Here is a 16,491-nt window from a genome sequence, read left to right on the forward strand (position 1 = left end):
TTCACACATGTATGAAGTGGGGTTGTTGTGAGGACTCAGTTATTATAGGCAAAATGCTTAAGCCAGCATCTGGAACATTATTCATATTAGAAAAGTGTGCGGTATTATGAGAAGGCGGCGTGGAGCAACAGTGATGAGTACAGGTTGCCTGTCTGGATTCAAGTCCAGGCTCTGCTACTTATGAGCCTTGTTACCTAGGCCACTGTAGTAGGTTAAATAGTGTCCCCTGAAAAGTCATGTCCACCCAGAACCTCAGAAGGTGACCTTCTTCAGAAATAGAGCCTTTGCATATGTAATGAGTTACGATGAGGTCATGCTGGGTTGGGGAGGGCCCTAAATGCAATGACTGGGGTCTTTATGAGACATAGAGTGGACTGACCCAGGGAAGAAGGCTGTGTGACCATGGAGGCAGAAACTGGAGGGATGCAGGTATAAGCTGCTAAGTCACTTCAGTCATGTCCAACACCGTGAGACCCCATGGACTACAGCCCACCAGGCTCTGCCATCCCTGGGATTCTCCAGGCAAGAACACTGGAGTGGGTTGCCATTTCCTTCTCCAATGCATGAAAGTGAAAAGTGAAAGTGAAGTTGCTCAGTCGTGTCTGACTCTTAGCGACCCCATGGACTGCAGCCTACCAGGCTCCTCCGTCCATAGGGTTTTCCAGGCAAGAGTACTGGAGTGGGGTGCCATTGCCTTCTCCCGCAGGTACAAGCTAGGGAATGCCTAAGGTTGCTGGTCGTCACCAGACGATAGAGGAGAATGGAGCAGAGTCGCCCTGGGAGCCTTCGGAGGGAGCCAACCCTGCCCATGTCTCAATTTCCAGTTTCTGGCCTTCTGAACTGCAGCAGGGTGAATTTCTGGAGTTCAAAGTCATCCAGTTTGTGGTTATTTGTTAAGGCAGCCCCAGGAAACTGCTGCGGTCAGATTACTGCTTTTCTGTTTCTTCAAATAAAATGGGAGTTAAAAAGTATCTACTTCACAGACATATTAGGATTGCATGAGATAATCCACATAAAGGGTTTGGCACTGTGCCAAGCTTGCGGTACATATAGAATAATGCTTGTAATTAGAAGGTACATTGGCATAACAGGCAATGGTAGCCTCAAGGATGATGTTAGTAGCATCCTATTGTACATCTGCACTATAATTCATTTGCCCTATTGATGAATTTTTATGTGGTTTACAATTTTGGGATAATATAGATAATAACCAGATTCTCTGGGTATTCTGATTCTTCTCTGGCTCACATGGTAAAGAATTGGCCTGCAATACAGGAGACCCGGGTTCAGTCTGTGTGGGTCAGGAAGATCCTCTGGAGAAGTGAAAGGCAACCCACTCCAGTATTCTTGCCTGGAGAATCCCCATGGACAGAGAAGGTTGGCAGGCTACAGTCCATGAGGTTGCAAAGAGTCAGACACAACTGAGTGACTGACACTTTCACTTTCAGACAATAACCAGATAATTTGTATGTATATCTTTGTACAATTCAGTGATTAAACTAGAAGAATAAATTCCTAGAAGTGGAATTGTTGTGTTAAAGCATGTGTGCATTTGGGTAGATGTGGCTTAATCCGTCCTGAGAGACAGTGTACCAAAGCATCCTTCTATTCTGTGTGAGAATGTTGATCTCCACATCTTGTGAACACCAGGGATTCTCACTAAATCTAACTCATCTTTTAGATATAACTCAGATGGTCCCAAATTATGAAGTCTTCCTTATTTGTCTTACTTTCAACCAGAATTTATGTCTTCCTTCCCTGTTTCCCTTGGAGTCATCCAAGGGAATGCATCTGTGTGTCCATCCCTCCCTTTCTCCAATCTTTCCTTTCTCTTTCCTCCCCTCTCTCCATTCTTTCCTCCATCCATCCACCCAACACCCAACATTGAAGGCACTTCTTATCTTTGTTGATCTGATAGAGGAGAACTGATGTCTCATTTCTCTATTTACTTTTTTCTCTTATGGGTGGATTTCATTCTCTGCTCATAGGTTTATTAGCCATTTCTGTTTCTTTTTATGTGAATTGCCTGTTTTTTTCCTCTTTCCATATTTTTGCTGGGCTTTTCTTTTTTTTCAATTTAGGAACTCTTGTCTATTAAAAAAAGTTAGCCCTTATTCAATGTACAACACATATTTCCCCCCACAGCTTGCCTTTTGGCATTGCCCATGCTACTTTTTCATCTTGACTTTTTAGAAAATACAAAAATGTGCTTCATAAAGCTGTATGTATGTTAACTGCTGCTGTAAGGAAAGGTGACAAAGTTCACAGGTGTGAAATGGAGAGTGAGAATAGGAGTGAGTTCGCAAGCTTTTCTACAAGCCAACTTTTAATTCCACCAAGGCTTTTGTTCTATGGCTGTCAATGCCAGTAATAATGCCAGGCATTCATTCGTTCACTTATTCAACAAACCTGATTTCAGCCCCTGAGAGAGGCAGGACTCTATGATGGACCGTGGGAGACAAGGATGTTTCTTCAAGAAGCTTTCAGGCTTGAGGTAGAAGGGGTACAATAACATGATGCTTCTGATGGCAGAACTCTGATGGCCCCTTCCCTTGGTGTTAGCTATTTAGCTTGCTAGTACCCTTTTCAGCTGGTGTGGAGAAAGACGTCATGGGTTAGGGTTAGGGCAAGAGGCTGGTGAGAGATTGTGGTGGCCTGAGTCAGGGCAGTTTCAGAGAGGTAGGAAGAAGGAACTATAGTGTGGAGCATGGCAGGATTTGCAGGGCAGCTGGACCGGCCAGCTGGGACAGGGCAGTGGGTTCAGCATCTTTTCCTGAAACACTGTTGCTTACAATGACTCATGTGGTGACTCAGACACAGTGATGACCTCAGGAGGTGCAGAATTAAAACACACACTGGTGCACACACACATACACGCACTTTTCTAATTTAAACCTGTTGACCACTTTGACGTTTGGACCTTTGAGGCTCCATGTGAACTGGGATCTGGCTCATAGCCACTGCAGAGAGTGATGGAGTCAAATGCTGTGTTTTGTTGCCCTGCTTTTTTCAGAAGGCCCCTTGTGAGTAAGAGAATGAGATCAGCAGGAAGAATAAAGCAAACAAACCAGAAAACAAGTCTTTCAAAGAGAACTAATCATCTCTGAGTCTCTACTCAATGGCCCCAAACATATCTTTCATAATAGAACCAGGTCTTGAGGGGACTTATAATCTCATCTTGTCAATTCCCCAAACCCGCCATCAGTCAAGACGTCAGCCCTCCCTGGAAAACCTCATTTAGGGCTCTAGGCTTTCTGCTCACATGCCTGGCATAACAAGGGCCCATCACCTCTTGAATCAGCCCAGCTCCTCCTCGGGCATTTTTTATTTTTAGACAATTTCTTGTGCTGATCAGAAATCCACACCCTGGTCACCTCAGTTTTAAATCTGTGTCTTCTGAGTGCTGCGATCCATAGACCACTTTTGTTCCTTCCTCCCCAGGTCAGTCCATTAGAAGTTTGCTGAGTGTGACCATGTTCCCTCTGTCCTTCAGCTGTTCTTCATATGACACCCTGCCCCCTTCTTTGGACTTAGCTAGAAATACTCAAGAGAAAAGGCCCACTTCACAGGAGTGGTCACCCCTGTGGCCAATAATCATATGAAATGTGCTCAGCTGACATGCTTCGTCATCGGGGAAATGCACAATGAGACACATTACAGCGGTGGGAAATACACCCACCGCTGTAATGGCTAAAATGGAAACTTACTGACAATACCAAGAGTTGGCAAGGATGCTGAACAACTGGGTTGCTCAAACACTGCTGGTGGGGATGTAAAATTATGCAATTACTTTGGGAAACTGTTTGACAGTATCTCTTGAAACTAAGCATATGCCTACTCTGTCATCCAGAAATTCTACTCCAGGTACATACTTAGAAATAAGTGACTATTTCTACCAAAAGACATTCATAGCATTACTTATAATTACCAAATACTGGAAATAACTTGAATGTCTGTTGACAGTAAATAAATTATATGAGTCAGGCAATGGAATACTACACATCAATGAAAAAGAATGACCTGCCACTCTAACACACAGCATGAATGAAACTCACGGATATAATGTTGAGTGAAAGGAGCCAGACACAAGAAGATAACCAATGTATGTGTCCATTTATATGATGTTCAAAAATAGTCAAAGCCAGTTTATTAGATGGTGTTAAAAGTTCAAATGCTAGTTACCGTTGAGGGTGATGAACTGGGATGGGGATGAGAAAGCCTTCTGTTGGGCTAGAAATGGTCTGTATCTTCATCTGAGTGGTGTTGGCATAGGTGTATGCATATGGGAAGATTCAGTGAGCTGTGCTCCTAAGACTTACCCACTTGACTGTATATAGCCAATGCCTTATTAAAAAAGAAGAAAAAAGTCACACACCCCCAGTGCAAGAGTTGGGGCCCAGTGCTGAGCTCCAGCCTGAAGCTGAGCAAAACCATCATGTGCTTATTTTGTCCACTGTAACTTTATTAATTCAACTGAGGTCACACCGTGACTCTGGCCCACATTGATTTATGTTGAATGGACTGTCTCTGGAGAACCCCCAAACCTTCCTCATGGTTGCCCAGCCATGACCATCCTTCTAACACTTGTTGGGTAGGCTTACTGGGCTGGAGTTCTGTGGGACTGAGAAAGAAGAAAGAAATCAGTTTGTGCCCTCACCATACAAACAAATCCATGAAGCTCAGAGGCACTGAGCACCATGCCCAAGTCTGCCCAGCCAGTTAGAGGCAGGGCATCCCAGGACTGCATGACCCATAGTCCATGCTTTCACCTATCATCAGCTCAGCCTCCCCCTGAGGGTGGCAGGTGAAGAGAGGATGTGTGTGACACCACTTCAGGAATTTCTATGTGGGTCTTATCCTCCCGACTTAACTGTAAGCTTCCTGAGGATCGGGACTCTCCTATTAACTTCTGTCTCTCCCAGCAAGCCCTCTGTGCCCTGCACAAAGTGGGTGCTCAGTAAACACTCAGCGAATTAGGTTGTGGAAACAGATCCAGAGAGGTAGAGCAACATGCTTGAGGCCACACAGCAAGCCCTCAGCCACAGCCAGGACTGGTAGTCAAGGCCCCTGACTCCTATCCCAATGTCCCTCTGCCACTGTGCAATGTCTCTAACTTCCTATAGACTCCAGGGACTGGAGACTCCAATGGGTTGGAAGATACTAGGGAAGGAAAGGACCCTCCTAGGTGAGCAAAGACTGAGTCTAGCCCTGGGGCCTTGGGGGAGGGAGGTGTCCTGGGAAGAGGGCTGGGAACGGGTTGCAGTTTGTACAGCTGTATGGACCCCTGCTCTCAGAAGTACCCTGTGCTCGGCAGTCATTTTCTTGAAATTCTTTATTTTACTTTTGGATATATATTTTTAAGTGAAGCCCTGTAGACAATGGAGCACACACCGGGGCTTTGAGTCTGAGCTCACATGAGGTCCCGTCTCCTGCTGCCTATCTGCTTCCTGGGGACGGGTTCTTAGACTCCAGCTGCCTGGCCTCCTGACACCCCCAGATCCAAACAGCCTCCCCCTCCCCACCCCCACCCAGCTGCTACCGGGGCTCTTGCCCCCAGTGCATTCAGCTGGCAGCTCTGCAAGACAGCCTTCTCGTCATCCCTGGGTCCAGGCATTTAGTGTCCTGGTGCAGAAGTTGGGGTACCATGGGGAGCACCCATCTCTGGGTATTGGACAGTGGCCCCACTGGAAGGGGAGATACCTGGCCCGACTGGCGGGTGCCCTACCAGGGCAAAGCGTGTGTGTCCCACCTGGGCCAGGGGAGGGAAGTTGGCAGCCAGAGGGCTTGGCCTGCATGCACAGAGTCACAGCACCCAGGCACCTGTGTACATCACGATACTCAATCATAAATATTAAGGACAGTGTGATGGATCAGGACAGAGACCATGAGAGAAAGGGAAAACTTTATGTCTTGGTACTTTTAATGGCAGTTTTTTCCTGTTTGAACTCAGGACGCCGCAGTCCTGTTTTGCGCTGGACTCAGTGGATTCTGTAGCCAGCCCTGGCTGGGAGAGTCCCTCCTCAGGGCGAGGTGAGCACTCAGGCTGTCACGCAGGAGATTTGGCGCTCTCGGTCTAGCACTCTCCTTCTCCCTGTCTCTCTGGACCCAATCACAGGTGACACCACACCGAGGCACTCGTGTCTTGCTTTGCAAGGGGACATGAAACTGCAGGCATGGGAGTGGTGTTTTGGTTTTGTTGTGTTGATCTGCAAACTTAATCTGCACTTTGGAATTGTTTTGCTGTAATTGTTGCCTCATGTTTTATGATGCTGTTCCAAAATGTAGACATTGAGGAAGGCAAGCCCCGCCGCAGCCTTCCAATACCCACTTGTCTACGTCTTCCACAGCCTACCCCGCCCCATCCAGTCAAGGGACAGTTGACTTTCTTCCCTTTGCAGTCACTGGCCTGGGCTAGAATTCAGGTGTCCCCCCAGCTCCAGGCGTCTGTATCCCCGACTGACCTGCAATAACGGCGTCTGCAGTCTGAGCTGTGCACAAGATGCTGGTCAGGTGGGGCGCCACGCCCGCCCAGTCCAGCCTGCGGGCTGGAGGGTGTGGGGGCCAAGGTCTCCTCCACTGGGCATGGAAGCACAGCAGAGAGGCCTCGGCTCTCCAGTACGGAGGTGGAGAGAGGGCGTCCATGCTGAGGGGACCCAGGATGTCAGTGTGCTCAGGGAGGGGTGGTGGGTACAGCTGGAAGGGGAGGGCCTTGTGGGGATTGGAAGCTGGGGCGGCACAGAGACCACCGGGTCTCCGAGTGCCTCAGGCCCCAGGCTGGGGAGTTGGCCTTCCATCTGTCATAATGGGGACTGTTCAAGGCGGCTTCAACTCAGGAGCAGCATCAGAACTGACTTTCACAAGCATCATTTGGAGGCTGAGGGACATGTGGACAGAAGGTAGGAGAACTGAGGCAGGGAGCCTGCTGTGATAACACAGATCCATGATGAGGAAGAGGAGGGACAGACACGCAGAAGGATAGAGAGACGGGAGTCCGGTCACTAAAGGATAGTAGCACGTGATTCCACATGGAGAGTCTCTCAGAGTAGTCAGACTGGTAGAGACTGAAAGCAAAACGGTGGCTTCAGAGGCTGGGGGAGGGGAGCGGGGCTTAGGGCTTCACGGGGGACAGAGTTTCCACTGGGGAAGATGAAAACGTTCTGGAGATGGGTGACGGTTGTACAACAGCGTGAATGTACTTAATCCTACAGAACTAACTGTACGCTTAAAATTGTTAAATTAATTTTGTATTGTGCATTTTACCACAATCAAACGACAGCAACAACAAAAACTGTAACATTCAGAAGAATAAATGAGAGAGAGGATTGACAGGTGTGGGGACCTACCAGAGCTGGGGGAGGCGAGGAGAGGGTGTCTGGCCTGGGTGGCTGATGGAAGCAGGGTGAGGTGGTGGTGGTGGCAAGCTGGCCACACTCAGGGCTGGGCTCATGGAGCCAGAGGGGCTCCAGGAGATGTGCCCAGCAGAGCCCGGGCTGGAGAGACTGTGGGAAGGTCATCAGCTTACCACTGGACACTGACCCCCCATCTCGGAGACAGCCTCCAGGGAGGGCGTGAGATGTAAGCAGAGGGCAGCAGCCAGGAGAACAGGCAGGCCAGGAAGAACCTGTCATCAGGGAGCCTGAGAAGGAGTGGGGAGAAAGGAAGGAGGCAGATGGAGACAGTCACATACTTGTTAGGCTGCAAGGAACAGGGACTCAGCCTGAGTGCAGCGAGGGAGCGTGAGGAGGGGCTGGGCCTTGTACGGATGGTGGCGGGACGAGGGTCTGATGGGAATCCAGCATGAGCGGCAGCCATCCAGGCCCAAGGAGCAGGGATGGGGCTCTTCTGGGGACACCATGTTGCCCATCTCTCAACTCGCTATCTAGATTCTCCCTCAGAGCCTCCAGAAGGAACCACCCCCACCACACCTAGATTCTGGACTTCCAGCTCCTAAGCAGAGAAACAGTGAATTTCTTCTGTTGAGGCCCCTCCATTTGTTGGGGCAGTCTCAGGAACCAGTACAAAATGCCAGGAAATGAAGGAGCTCATTCATCCAACTCTTTTTTTTTTTTTAAATCCAAGCCACCACATAGGTCATTGACTAGCCAATGGATCGACTGTCCTTGAACCCAGCATCTACTCTGTCCAGTCATCAGGGGAGGCTGGGGGTCATGTGGTGTAAAGCATTGCTGCCCCCAGAGGTGCCCTGGGGAGGAGGGCAGTGGGGAGACTGCTCTCGCAGGAGGGGCAGGGGACCCAATGGAAGGGAGAGGCACAGGGATCACGGGCTTAAATCCCGTGTGGCCAAAATGTCTTCCCAAAGAGAAAAAGAGACAAAAACAGAGGAGAGAGGCTGTGAGAAATCAGCTTTGTTTTGTAAATCCACCTCCCTTTTCTGTGGCTGAGATAACAAGATGGTATAACTGGAAAACATTCATTTGAATTTGTGACTCAGCTCTTCCCGACCTCGGGGAAGTGTGGTCTATAAATCAAGATGTGGCTCCAGCACCTCCTGCCCAAGTGTCCCCTGGGGCAGATGCTGGAGGAGCCATCAGCAGATGTGACTGTGCCCACCTCCTGGGAAAGATCTGTTGGTACTCCAGGGACTGCTTCCAGAGCTTCCATTGCTGAAGCTTCCTGAGGGATGGCCTCAGTGCTTGACCCACTCATTTTTACTGTCCACCCTGCCTACTTTTACTCCCTGGCACAGGTGGTAAATTCTCTTTTTTGCATATTTAGCAGCACTTAAGGTTCCTGCCATTGAGAGCTGGGAGGCCAGACATGCCACTCATGTAAAAATACACAGGGCTTGGAAGACTAACGTTTTTAAATGTGTTTTAAATTGGTCGAGCTGTCCTTTTCTTTTTCTCACCAGCTCTCGCTCAGGAGCCCATCTGTAAGGCAGGCAGCAGCATCACCCCTTCCTGCCCATCCCTCCCCTCTTGGGTTCCCAGCCCTCCGAGATCTTTCCACTTTAAAGATGGGGAAGCAGAGGACCCAAGAAGAGAGGGACTTGCCCCAAGTTCCCAAGACACTAGATCAAAGTCCAGATGTACTTGTGCCCAACCAACACCATCCCCAGGTGCAGGGCTAGGCACCAGGACCATAAGGATAAGACACAGCTCCTTACCTGGGGGCATGGCAGTCTGATGAGCATATAGGGGATGCAGGGGGGAAGGGAGCAGCCCCAGCAGTGGCAGTAGCCATGGGAGCCTTGTAATAATGTGTCTGATAGGTGCAGTGCCCATGCTAACCACGCCCCAGCCCCAGGCTTTTGCCCCTAACCTGCTTGCTGCAGGCTCATCATCATAGCACCTATGGGTACTGCAGGGGCTGCCCTGACTCAGAGCCTGAGTACTGTGATCCTCTCACTGTGCAGATGAAGAAACTCCGTCCAGTGGATATCAACCTTTTATTTTAGTAGGTGAATCCTTTTGTCAAGAGCAATCTTCTGTGGAACCCCCAATAAATCAGGCAGTACTGGGGAAGCACCCTTGCTTAGCTTCTCCCACTTAACCCCCTTGCAGGGGTCTGAAGAAACTTCTTGGAACCTGAGGTCTCCCCTGAGCACAGGGTAAACACCACCCCTGGGGGCTAGGTTACAAGCAGAACTTCCTGGTCCATTTATACCCATTTTACAGATGAGCAAACAGAGGCCCAGGGGAGGGGAGGGATTTATCGAGTGTCACCCCAGTGAGTTACCACCTCAGCTAGCACTCTGGCCAAAGTCCTGTGAATCTCAGGCTGTGTCCATCTGTGACACCTCTTTTACTAGGAAACAGAGGCTTTCACTAACAGCTATAAAATACCCTCTCTTCCAAGCCATCATTTAAAGCCAAGCTTTCAGTGGGCTCCTGTTAACACGGTGTTTTCACCTCCCTCCCGCCCTGTCTCTCTCTGACCTCCATCCACACGTCACTGAACACAGGAGAAGAATCTCACTTTAGAGAAACCACCCCTGGGAGCCAAGTGGATGAGTGTGGCTTGAAGCTGACAGCTTCATAGTTTACCTTAGGAGTTCTCCGTTCCTCTCAGCTTATTTAATGAAATGCCTTGTCACTCTGTTCACAGGACATTTGACATTAGAAAGGGCCTTTTAAATCCTTTGAAATATGATTTTTAAATTCATTGGCACCTTAGAGTGTGTAAGTGGAACAGTAACTTTCCTGTGTGCACTAAGATGGAGCCTTCTCCAGGAACTTTAATGATTGCAGCCCTCAGGAGGGCATCTCGGAAGGTGCCCGCCAGCCAGCCCCACCCCTCCTTTGGCAGGCCCCTAGTTGCCACCTGCATGTCTTCTCACCTCTTCCCAGCTCCTTTCTCCCCCAACTGCTTTGACATGGATTCCTCTTTCCCCTGTCTGTTCCCTTGTCCCAGTTTGTCCCTTCTCCAGGGTCCGTCCATGACTTTTTCTAAGGACTTTAGTGCAAACCATCTAGGAAAATGAGTCAACTGGCTAAGGAGTCAAGCATGGGCAGCTCCCAGGGTCCCAAACCTGTCTCAGCTGGTCCTCTCCCCCAGTCCCTTCTTGTCCCTCATGTGACCCAGAGGTGAATCCAAGGCTGTGTTTCCCAAACTTTGTTCCGTGAGGTTCCGATTCCAGGAGAGGTTTCTCAGAGATGTAGTTTCCTGGCCCAGAGGTCAGGGTTGCTCTGCTCGCCCTCACCATCGTGGTGACGGACCTCTGTCGTAGCAAGCACACCGACAGTTTTGAGAAGTCAGGGGGAGTCCAGAGTCCTGTGCAACTGTGTACAACCCAGGATCTGTCTGAGCACCAGAAATGTGTTTTGCAGCCCACCTGAGAGATGCCAGTTTGGAGATGTCTCTGTGATGGTCGGGAAGCATCTGAGCCCTTCACTAGGGTCCTCTTGGCCCCGAGATGGAAATCACAGGGCCTTTCCTGGCTCCCTACTCAGGAAAATCCAAATTAGGTTATTCTCTGAGAGCCTTCAGGAAGGGTTGTTTTTCTTTTTCATCTAATCCAGAGCATTGTCAGTTGCTTGTGCTTTCTCTGCAAACAAATAGAAATGAGTCAAGAGGTGGTGGGGGACGGGGCGGGGGGGTGCCATTTATGGCCTGAACACTGCAATCTTGGGGTCTGGTCAGAGGGAGACATCAGGTCAAGCTGAGCCATGCTTAGAAAAAGGGATAGCACTGGCCTTTTCTGTATTTGGGAAGCGAGTCCTTTCTTATCAAGCCAGCTGTCACACACACGGGCTTCCCCTACAAATAGGCCCACACAGGCACGGGCTTGCGCTAATAGCATGGATCCCTGCTTCTTCCTGAAATGGAGGCTTCTTCTGGTAGCTGAGTCAACTTTGGTTTTTGTTTATTTTTAATTACTTTGTTTTAGATTAACAATTACTCCCAGCTTTTTGAATGATAAGTTGGTTCTTTTCCTAGGTTTTGTTTTTCTCTACTCTGGAAAATTCCATCAGTCATTTCACAGATGAGCCACGGTTTTGTTTGTGTTTGTTTGCGCTGGGGTCTGAAACCACAAACTGCTGCAAGAAAGGTGATGCTGATTGCCATAATAAAGTACCACACACTGAGTTAAAAAGCAGAGATTTATTGTCTTAAAGTTCCGGAGGCCAGACGTCCAAGATCAAGGTGTTGGCAGGACTGGTTCCTTCCAAGGGCTGAGGGTCTGTTCCAGGCTTCTCCCCAGGTTCTGGTGGCTTGCTGGAATCTTTGGTATTCCTCGGCTTGTAGAAGCATCACCTCTGTTTCTGCCTTCATCTTCCTGTGTGATCTTCCTGTGATGATCTTCCTATGTGCCCGTTTACATTTCCGTTTTTCATAAGGACACCAGTCCTATTGAGTTAGGGGCCCACCCTTCTCTGGCGTGACCTCACTGAACTTTAATTACATCTGCAACACCCCTCTTTCCAAGTACTGTCACATTCTTACTTGGATCATGGTATTGGGTTACTGAGGTGGGGTGGGGAGGTTAGAATTTCAGCGTAAGAATTTGGAGGGGACACAGTTCAATGTCAGGTGAGAGGCGGTGTGGTGCAGTGGAAGCACTGGGGTCCGGTGACAGGGATTCTGAGTCAAGGCCTAACTAAGCCATCCCTCAGTTTCTTTGTTGACAAAATGGTTTTAGTTAAAAGACTCAATTTACAGGGTGTGGCACCAGGATTGAATGAATTCTCAAGTGTGAAAGTGTCCTAGTTATGGAAGTAGCAGAGACGGCATCCAGACACGGGTGTCAGGTACCTCTGTGCCATGGGGAATGAGCAGTAGGCGTCTCTAGCAAGGAGGACAGCTGGGAAGTGGCAGACCTGGACCCCTTTTCCCAGACTCCCTCCCTCCCATTAGTCACTTCCTCTCTGAGCCAGCTCCGTCAGAGGTGAAATGAGAGGTCTGGACGAGGAGGTCTCCTTCTGGCCATGAAGTTAGGGGATTCTGTGAAAAGGTGCGGATGCAGTGGCTAGAACAGTGCAGTCTTGGAACACAGCAGATCTGGTTCAAATGGTGATTCTCCTGCCTCTCGGTAGTGTGATTTGTGAGTCCCTCAGCCTCTCTAAACTCAACATCCTCATCTACAAGATGGGAATGAATGCCTGCCGCAGAGGTTAAATTATTAATAGGATGTCCTTGGGAATTACTTAATCACAGCTTGGTGTATGGTAGTATAAGTTAGCTATTAGCGTCAGCTGTTCTTCGCAAGGATTGAATGAGATGTAGAGGAAGAGCCTGCATACAGCCGGTGCTCAATGAACCACTGATGTTCACCCTGCTTTTAAGATAGGCCTTGGCAGAATGTCCAGCGTTCATGTTTCCCATAAGGGTATATAGGGTGGAGAGTTGTACAGAAAATATTTGAACTACTTGAAGAATGAAAGAGTTTTCAGGGACTCATAGGCCGTTTATAATCATCTATTACTCGTAACGGAGAAGGCAATGGCAACCCACTCCAGTACTCTTGCCTGGAGAATCCCATGGACGGGGGAGCCTGGTAGGCGGCAGTCTATGGGGTCGTTGGGAGTCCGACACGACTGAGCGACTTCACTTTCACTTTTCACTTTCATGCTTTGGAGAATGGCCTTGCCAATTACAACAATTACATTTTGTTAAGCCGCATGCCCTCAGGACTTTTACCTTGCACAGTTTATTAGAGAATTAATCCAACTTAATTCCGGATTCCATTATAGTAATTATTATCCTGACAATTCATAAAACATGCCCAGGCCTCCTTGTGAGTGACAAGCATCTGCTTGCTCTGAGAATGAATCCAAGAAGGATCTTTCTAAGATTTTTCTCTTTCCAGTAGGTCAGCTCAGAAAGTTCTTTCACAATGTCGTACAGACGAGAACTAGAGAAATACCGTGACCTGGATGAAGATGAAATCCTTGGAGCCCTAACAGAAGAGGAGCTAAGGACCCTGGAAAATGAGCTGGATGAGCTGGACCCTGATGTGAGTAGGCACTAAATGGGACACATTGTCACACATGCAGGACGGTGACTCTTAGCAGCTGGGGGAGGGGCGGGCTGACTGCCTGGGGTACCATTTCGCCTTTCTTTCCATGGCAATAGCCTTAGAGTAATCTTGCCTTTGTGGGGGTGTGTGTGCGTGTATGTGTGTTGTGCTAGTCATGATTCTCTAAAGTAATAGAACAAATAGGATATATATATATAGATATATAGATTTAGATATAAAGAAATTTATTGTCATGAGTAATTGGCTTCCATGATGATTGAGGCTGACAAGTTCCAGGATCTGCAGTTCGCAACCTGGAGACCCAGGACATCTGAAAGTGTCATTCTAGCCTGAGTCCAAAGGCCTGAGAACCAGGAGAGCTGATGGTATAGTTTCAGTCCAATAGCTAGCAGGCTCAAGACCCAGGAAGAGCCAGTGTTTCAGATCAAGTCCAAAGGCAAGAAAACAAAATGAAAGCAATTACCCAGCTCAAAAAGGTCAGGCAGAAAGAAATTCCCTCTTACTGGTAGGAGTTTCAGCCTTTTTGTTATGCTTGTATTCAGACCTTCAACTGATTGGATGGGGCCCATCCACCTTAGGGAGGGCCATCTGCTTTACTCAGTCTACCAATTCAAATGTTAATGTCATCTAGAAATACCCTCACAGACATATTCAGAATAATGCTTAGCTAAATGTTTGGGCAGTCTGTGACCCTGTCAAGTTGATGCATAAAATTAATCATCACATGTCCACTTGTGGTCAACTTGACACCCATACACATCTTTTTAAACCATACTTATCTCCATATAGGACAATAATAAGGTCATAATTCTGCCTAATGTGATACAACTATCCTGGGTACCTGCCAGAAGAAGAAGTAAAGTCCTTGAGTAATGTTTATTTTCTCCTTGATACCCTGAAACCTAATACTATGATATAAAATTAACAATACTTAAATGCCACCATATAAAATCAGTACATTCTTTGTTACATATTAAGAGAATAATAGAGGGAAGAAAACAAAAATATTTACTTAATGCATACACACATACATAGACTCACACATACACAAACATGTTCATAAAAAATACAGAGGAAATACTCATAACAATATTGTCCTCGTTTGTCTATCTGGTCACATGGTCATAGCTGGTATTTATAACTGCATTCTTCTACTACCCATTCTCTGCTCCCTTTGCCTTCAGCAAGCACCTCAGCTGGCTGTGAGTCTTTGCCTGATGGAGTGATCTACTCCTGAAGGGCCTGGACCATTAGTAGTCCTGCCTGGATTGAGTTATAGTTTTCCATTGACTTTAATCCCTGGGCCTTGTAATACTGAGAAAGCCCTATAGAAATACAAGGAATCCCTTGTATTTCAGGGGATGCCCTTCTTTACCACCCTTCTGGAGCAGCAGCCTAATTTTCCCCTCAGTAATCAACACACATCACCTCAGCCAGTACAGAAATTCCCTTTCTGCCTATTCATTCAGAGGCATAAGGAGCCCCCAAAGTGGCAGCTTTAACTTCCAGTCCAATGGAATCATTGCTGTGTCTCCTAGTAGAAGTATTCCTCCCTTTGGAACTAAGACTGAGGCCAGCAGAGCACAAGGTCATAGGAACAGGAAGTAAAACTTTTGCCAGTGGGTCACTAGGGGTACCAGTTGTGATAGTGAGTGGGTTGTTGTTTTTAGTCTCAGTCGTGTATGACTCTGTGCGACCCCGTGAGCTACAGCATGCCAGGCTTCCCTGTGCTTCACCATCTCCTGGAGCTTGCTCAAACGTACATCCATTGAGTCAATGATGCCATCCAACCATCTCATCCTCTGTCATCCCCTTCTCCTCCTGCCTTCAATCTTTCCCAGCATCAGTGTCTTTTCAAATGAGTCAACTCTCCGCATGAGGTGGCCAAAGTATTGGAGCTTCAGCTTCAGCATCAGTCCTTCTAGTGAATCATCAGGATGATCTTCTTGCGGTCCAAGGGACTCTCAAGAGTCTTCTCCAACACCACGGTTAAAAAGCACCAATTCTTCAGCGCTCAGCCTTCTTTATGGTCCAACTCTCACATCCATACATGACTACTGGAAAAATCATAGCTTTAACTAGACGGACCTTTGTTGGCAAAATAATGTCTCTGCTTTTTAGTACGCTGTCTAGGTTTGTCATAGCTTTTCTTCCAAGGAACAATCATCTTTTAATTTCATGGCTGCAGTCACCATCTGCAGTGATTTTGGAGCCCAAGAAAATAAAGTCTGTCACTGTTTCCATTGTTTCCTCATCTATTTGCCAAGAAGTGATGGGACCAGATGCCATGATCTTCATTTTTTGAATGTTGAGTTTTAAGCCAGCTTTTTCACTCTTCTCTTTCACATTCATCAAGAGGCTCTTTAGTTCCTCTTCACTCTCTGCCATAAGGGTGGTGTCATCTGCATATCTGAGGTGATTGATATTTCTCCCAGCTTGTGTTTCATCCAGCTTGGCATTTCTCATGATGTACTCTGCATAGAAGTTAAATAAACAGGGTGACAATATACAGCCTTGATGTACTCTTTTCCCAGTTTGGAACCAGTCCATTGTTCCATGTCTGGTTGTAACTGTTGCTTCTTGACCTGCATACAGGTTTCTTAGGAGGCAGGTAAAGTGGTCTGGTATTCCCATCTCTAAGAATTTTTCACAATTTGTTGTGATCCACACAGTCAAAGTCTTTGGTGTAGTCAGTGAAGCAGAAGTAGATGTTTTTCTGGAATTCTCTTGCTTTTTCTATGATCCAGAGGATGTTGGCAATTTCTGGATCCCTGTGCCAACCCTTGACTCCTAGACCCGTGAGTCCTGGTCATGGGAGAAGCAGCACCACATACTGGACACTGAATCAGAGCATGTACAGACTCATAGCAACCCTTAGCCCTGCAGGGTTTCACCACCTGGTCGCACTGTAACTGAGTTTTCAAAAGCCCTGTCCACCATTCCATCAAGCCAGCTGCTTCAGGACGGTAGGGAATGTCTGTCATGGAATGACTTAACTGAGAAGTAAAGGGCTTCCCTGGTGGCTCAGATGGTTAAGAATATGCATGCAG

The 16,491-nt window shown here is 47.7% G+C and overlaps 1 protein-coding gene across 3 annotated transcripts in view; it reads left to right on the forward strand.

The window, feature by feature from the left end:
• Positions 1 to 16,491, forward strand: part of TMOD1 (tropomodulin 1) — an 89,453-nt gene that overhangs the window by 9,910 nt on the left and 63,052 nt on the right. For 2 of the 3 annotated variants that reach the window (XM_055578594.1, XM_055578592.1), the window contains exon 2: positions 13,271 to 13,417. In XM_055578594.1, coding sequence (XP_055434569.1) covers positions 13,298 to 13,417 — 120 coding nt within the window. In that variant the 5' untranslated portion in view covers positions 13,271 to 13,297. The remainder of the gene's footprint in view (positions 1 to 13,270; positions 13,418 to 16,491) is intronic. The other variant, XM_055578593.1, reaches the window with a different exon arrangement.

Source organism: Bubalus kerabau, chromosome 4 (genome assembly GCF_029407905.1).
Source record: "Bubalus kerabau isolate K-KA32 ecotype Philippines breed swamp buffalo chromosome 4, PCC_UOA_SB_1v2, whole genome shotgun sequence".
Taxonomy (NCBI): Eukaryota; Metazoa; Chordata; class Mammalia; order Artiodactyla; family Bovidae; genus Bubalus; species Bubalus kerabau.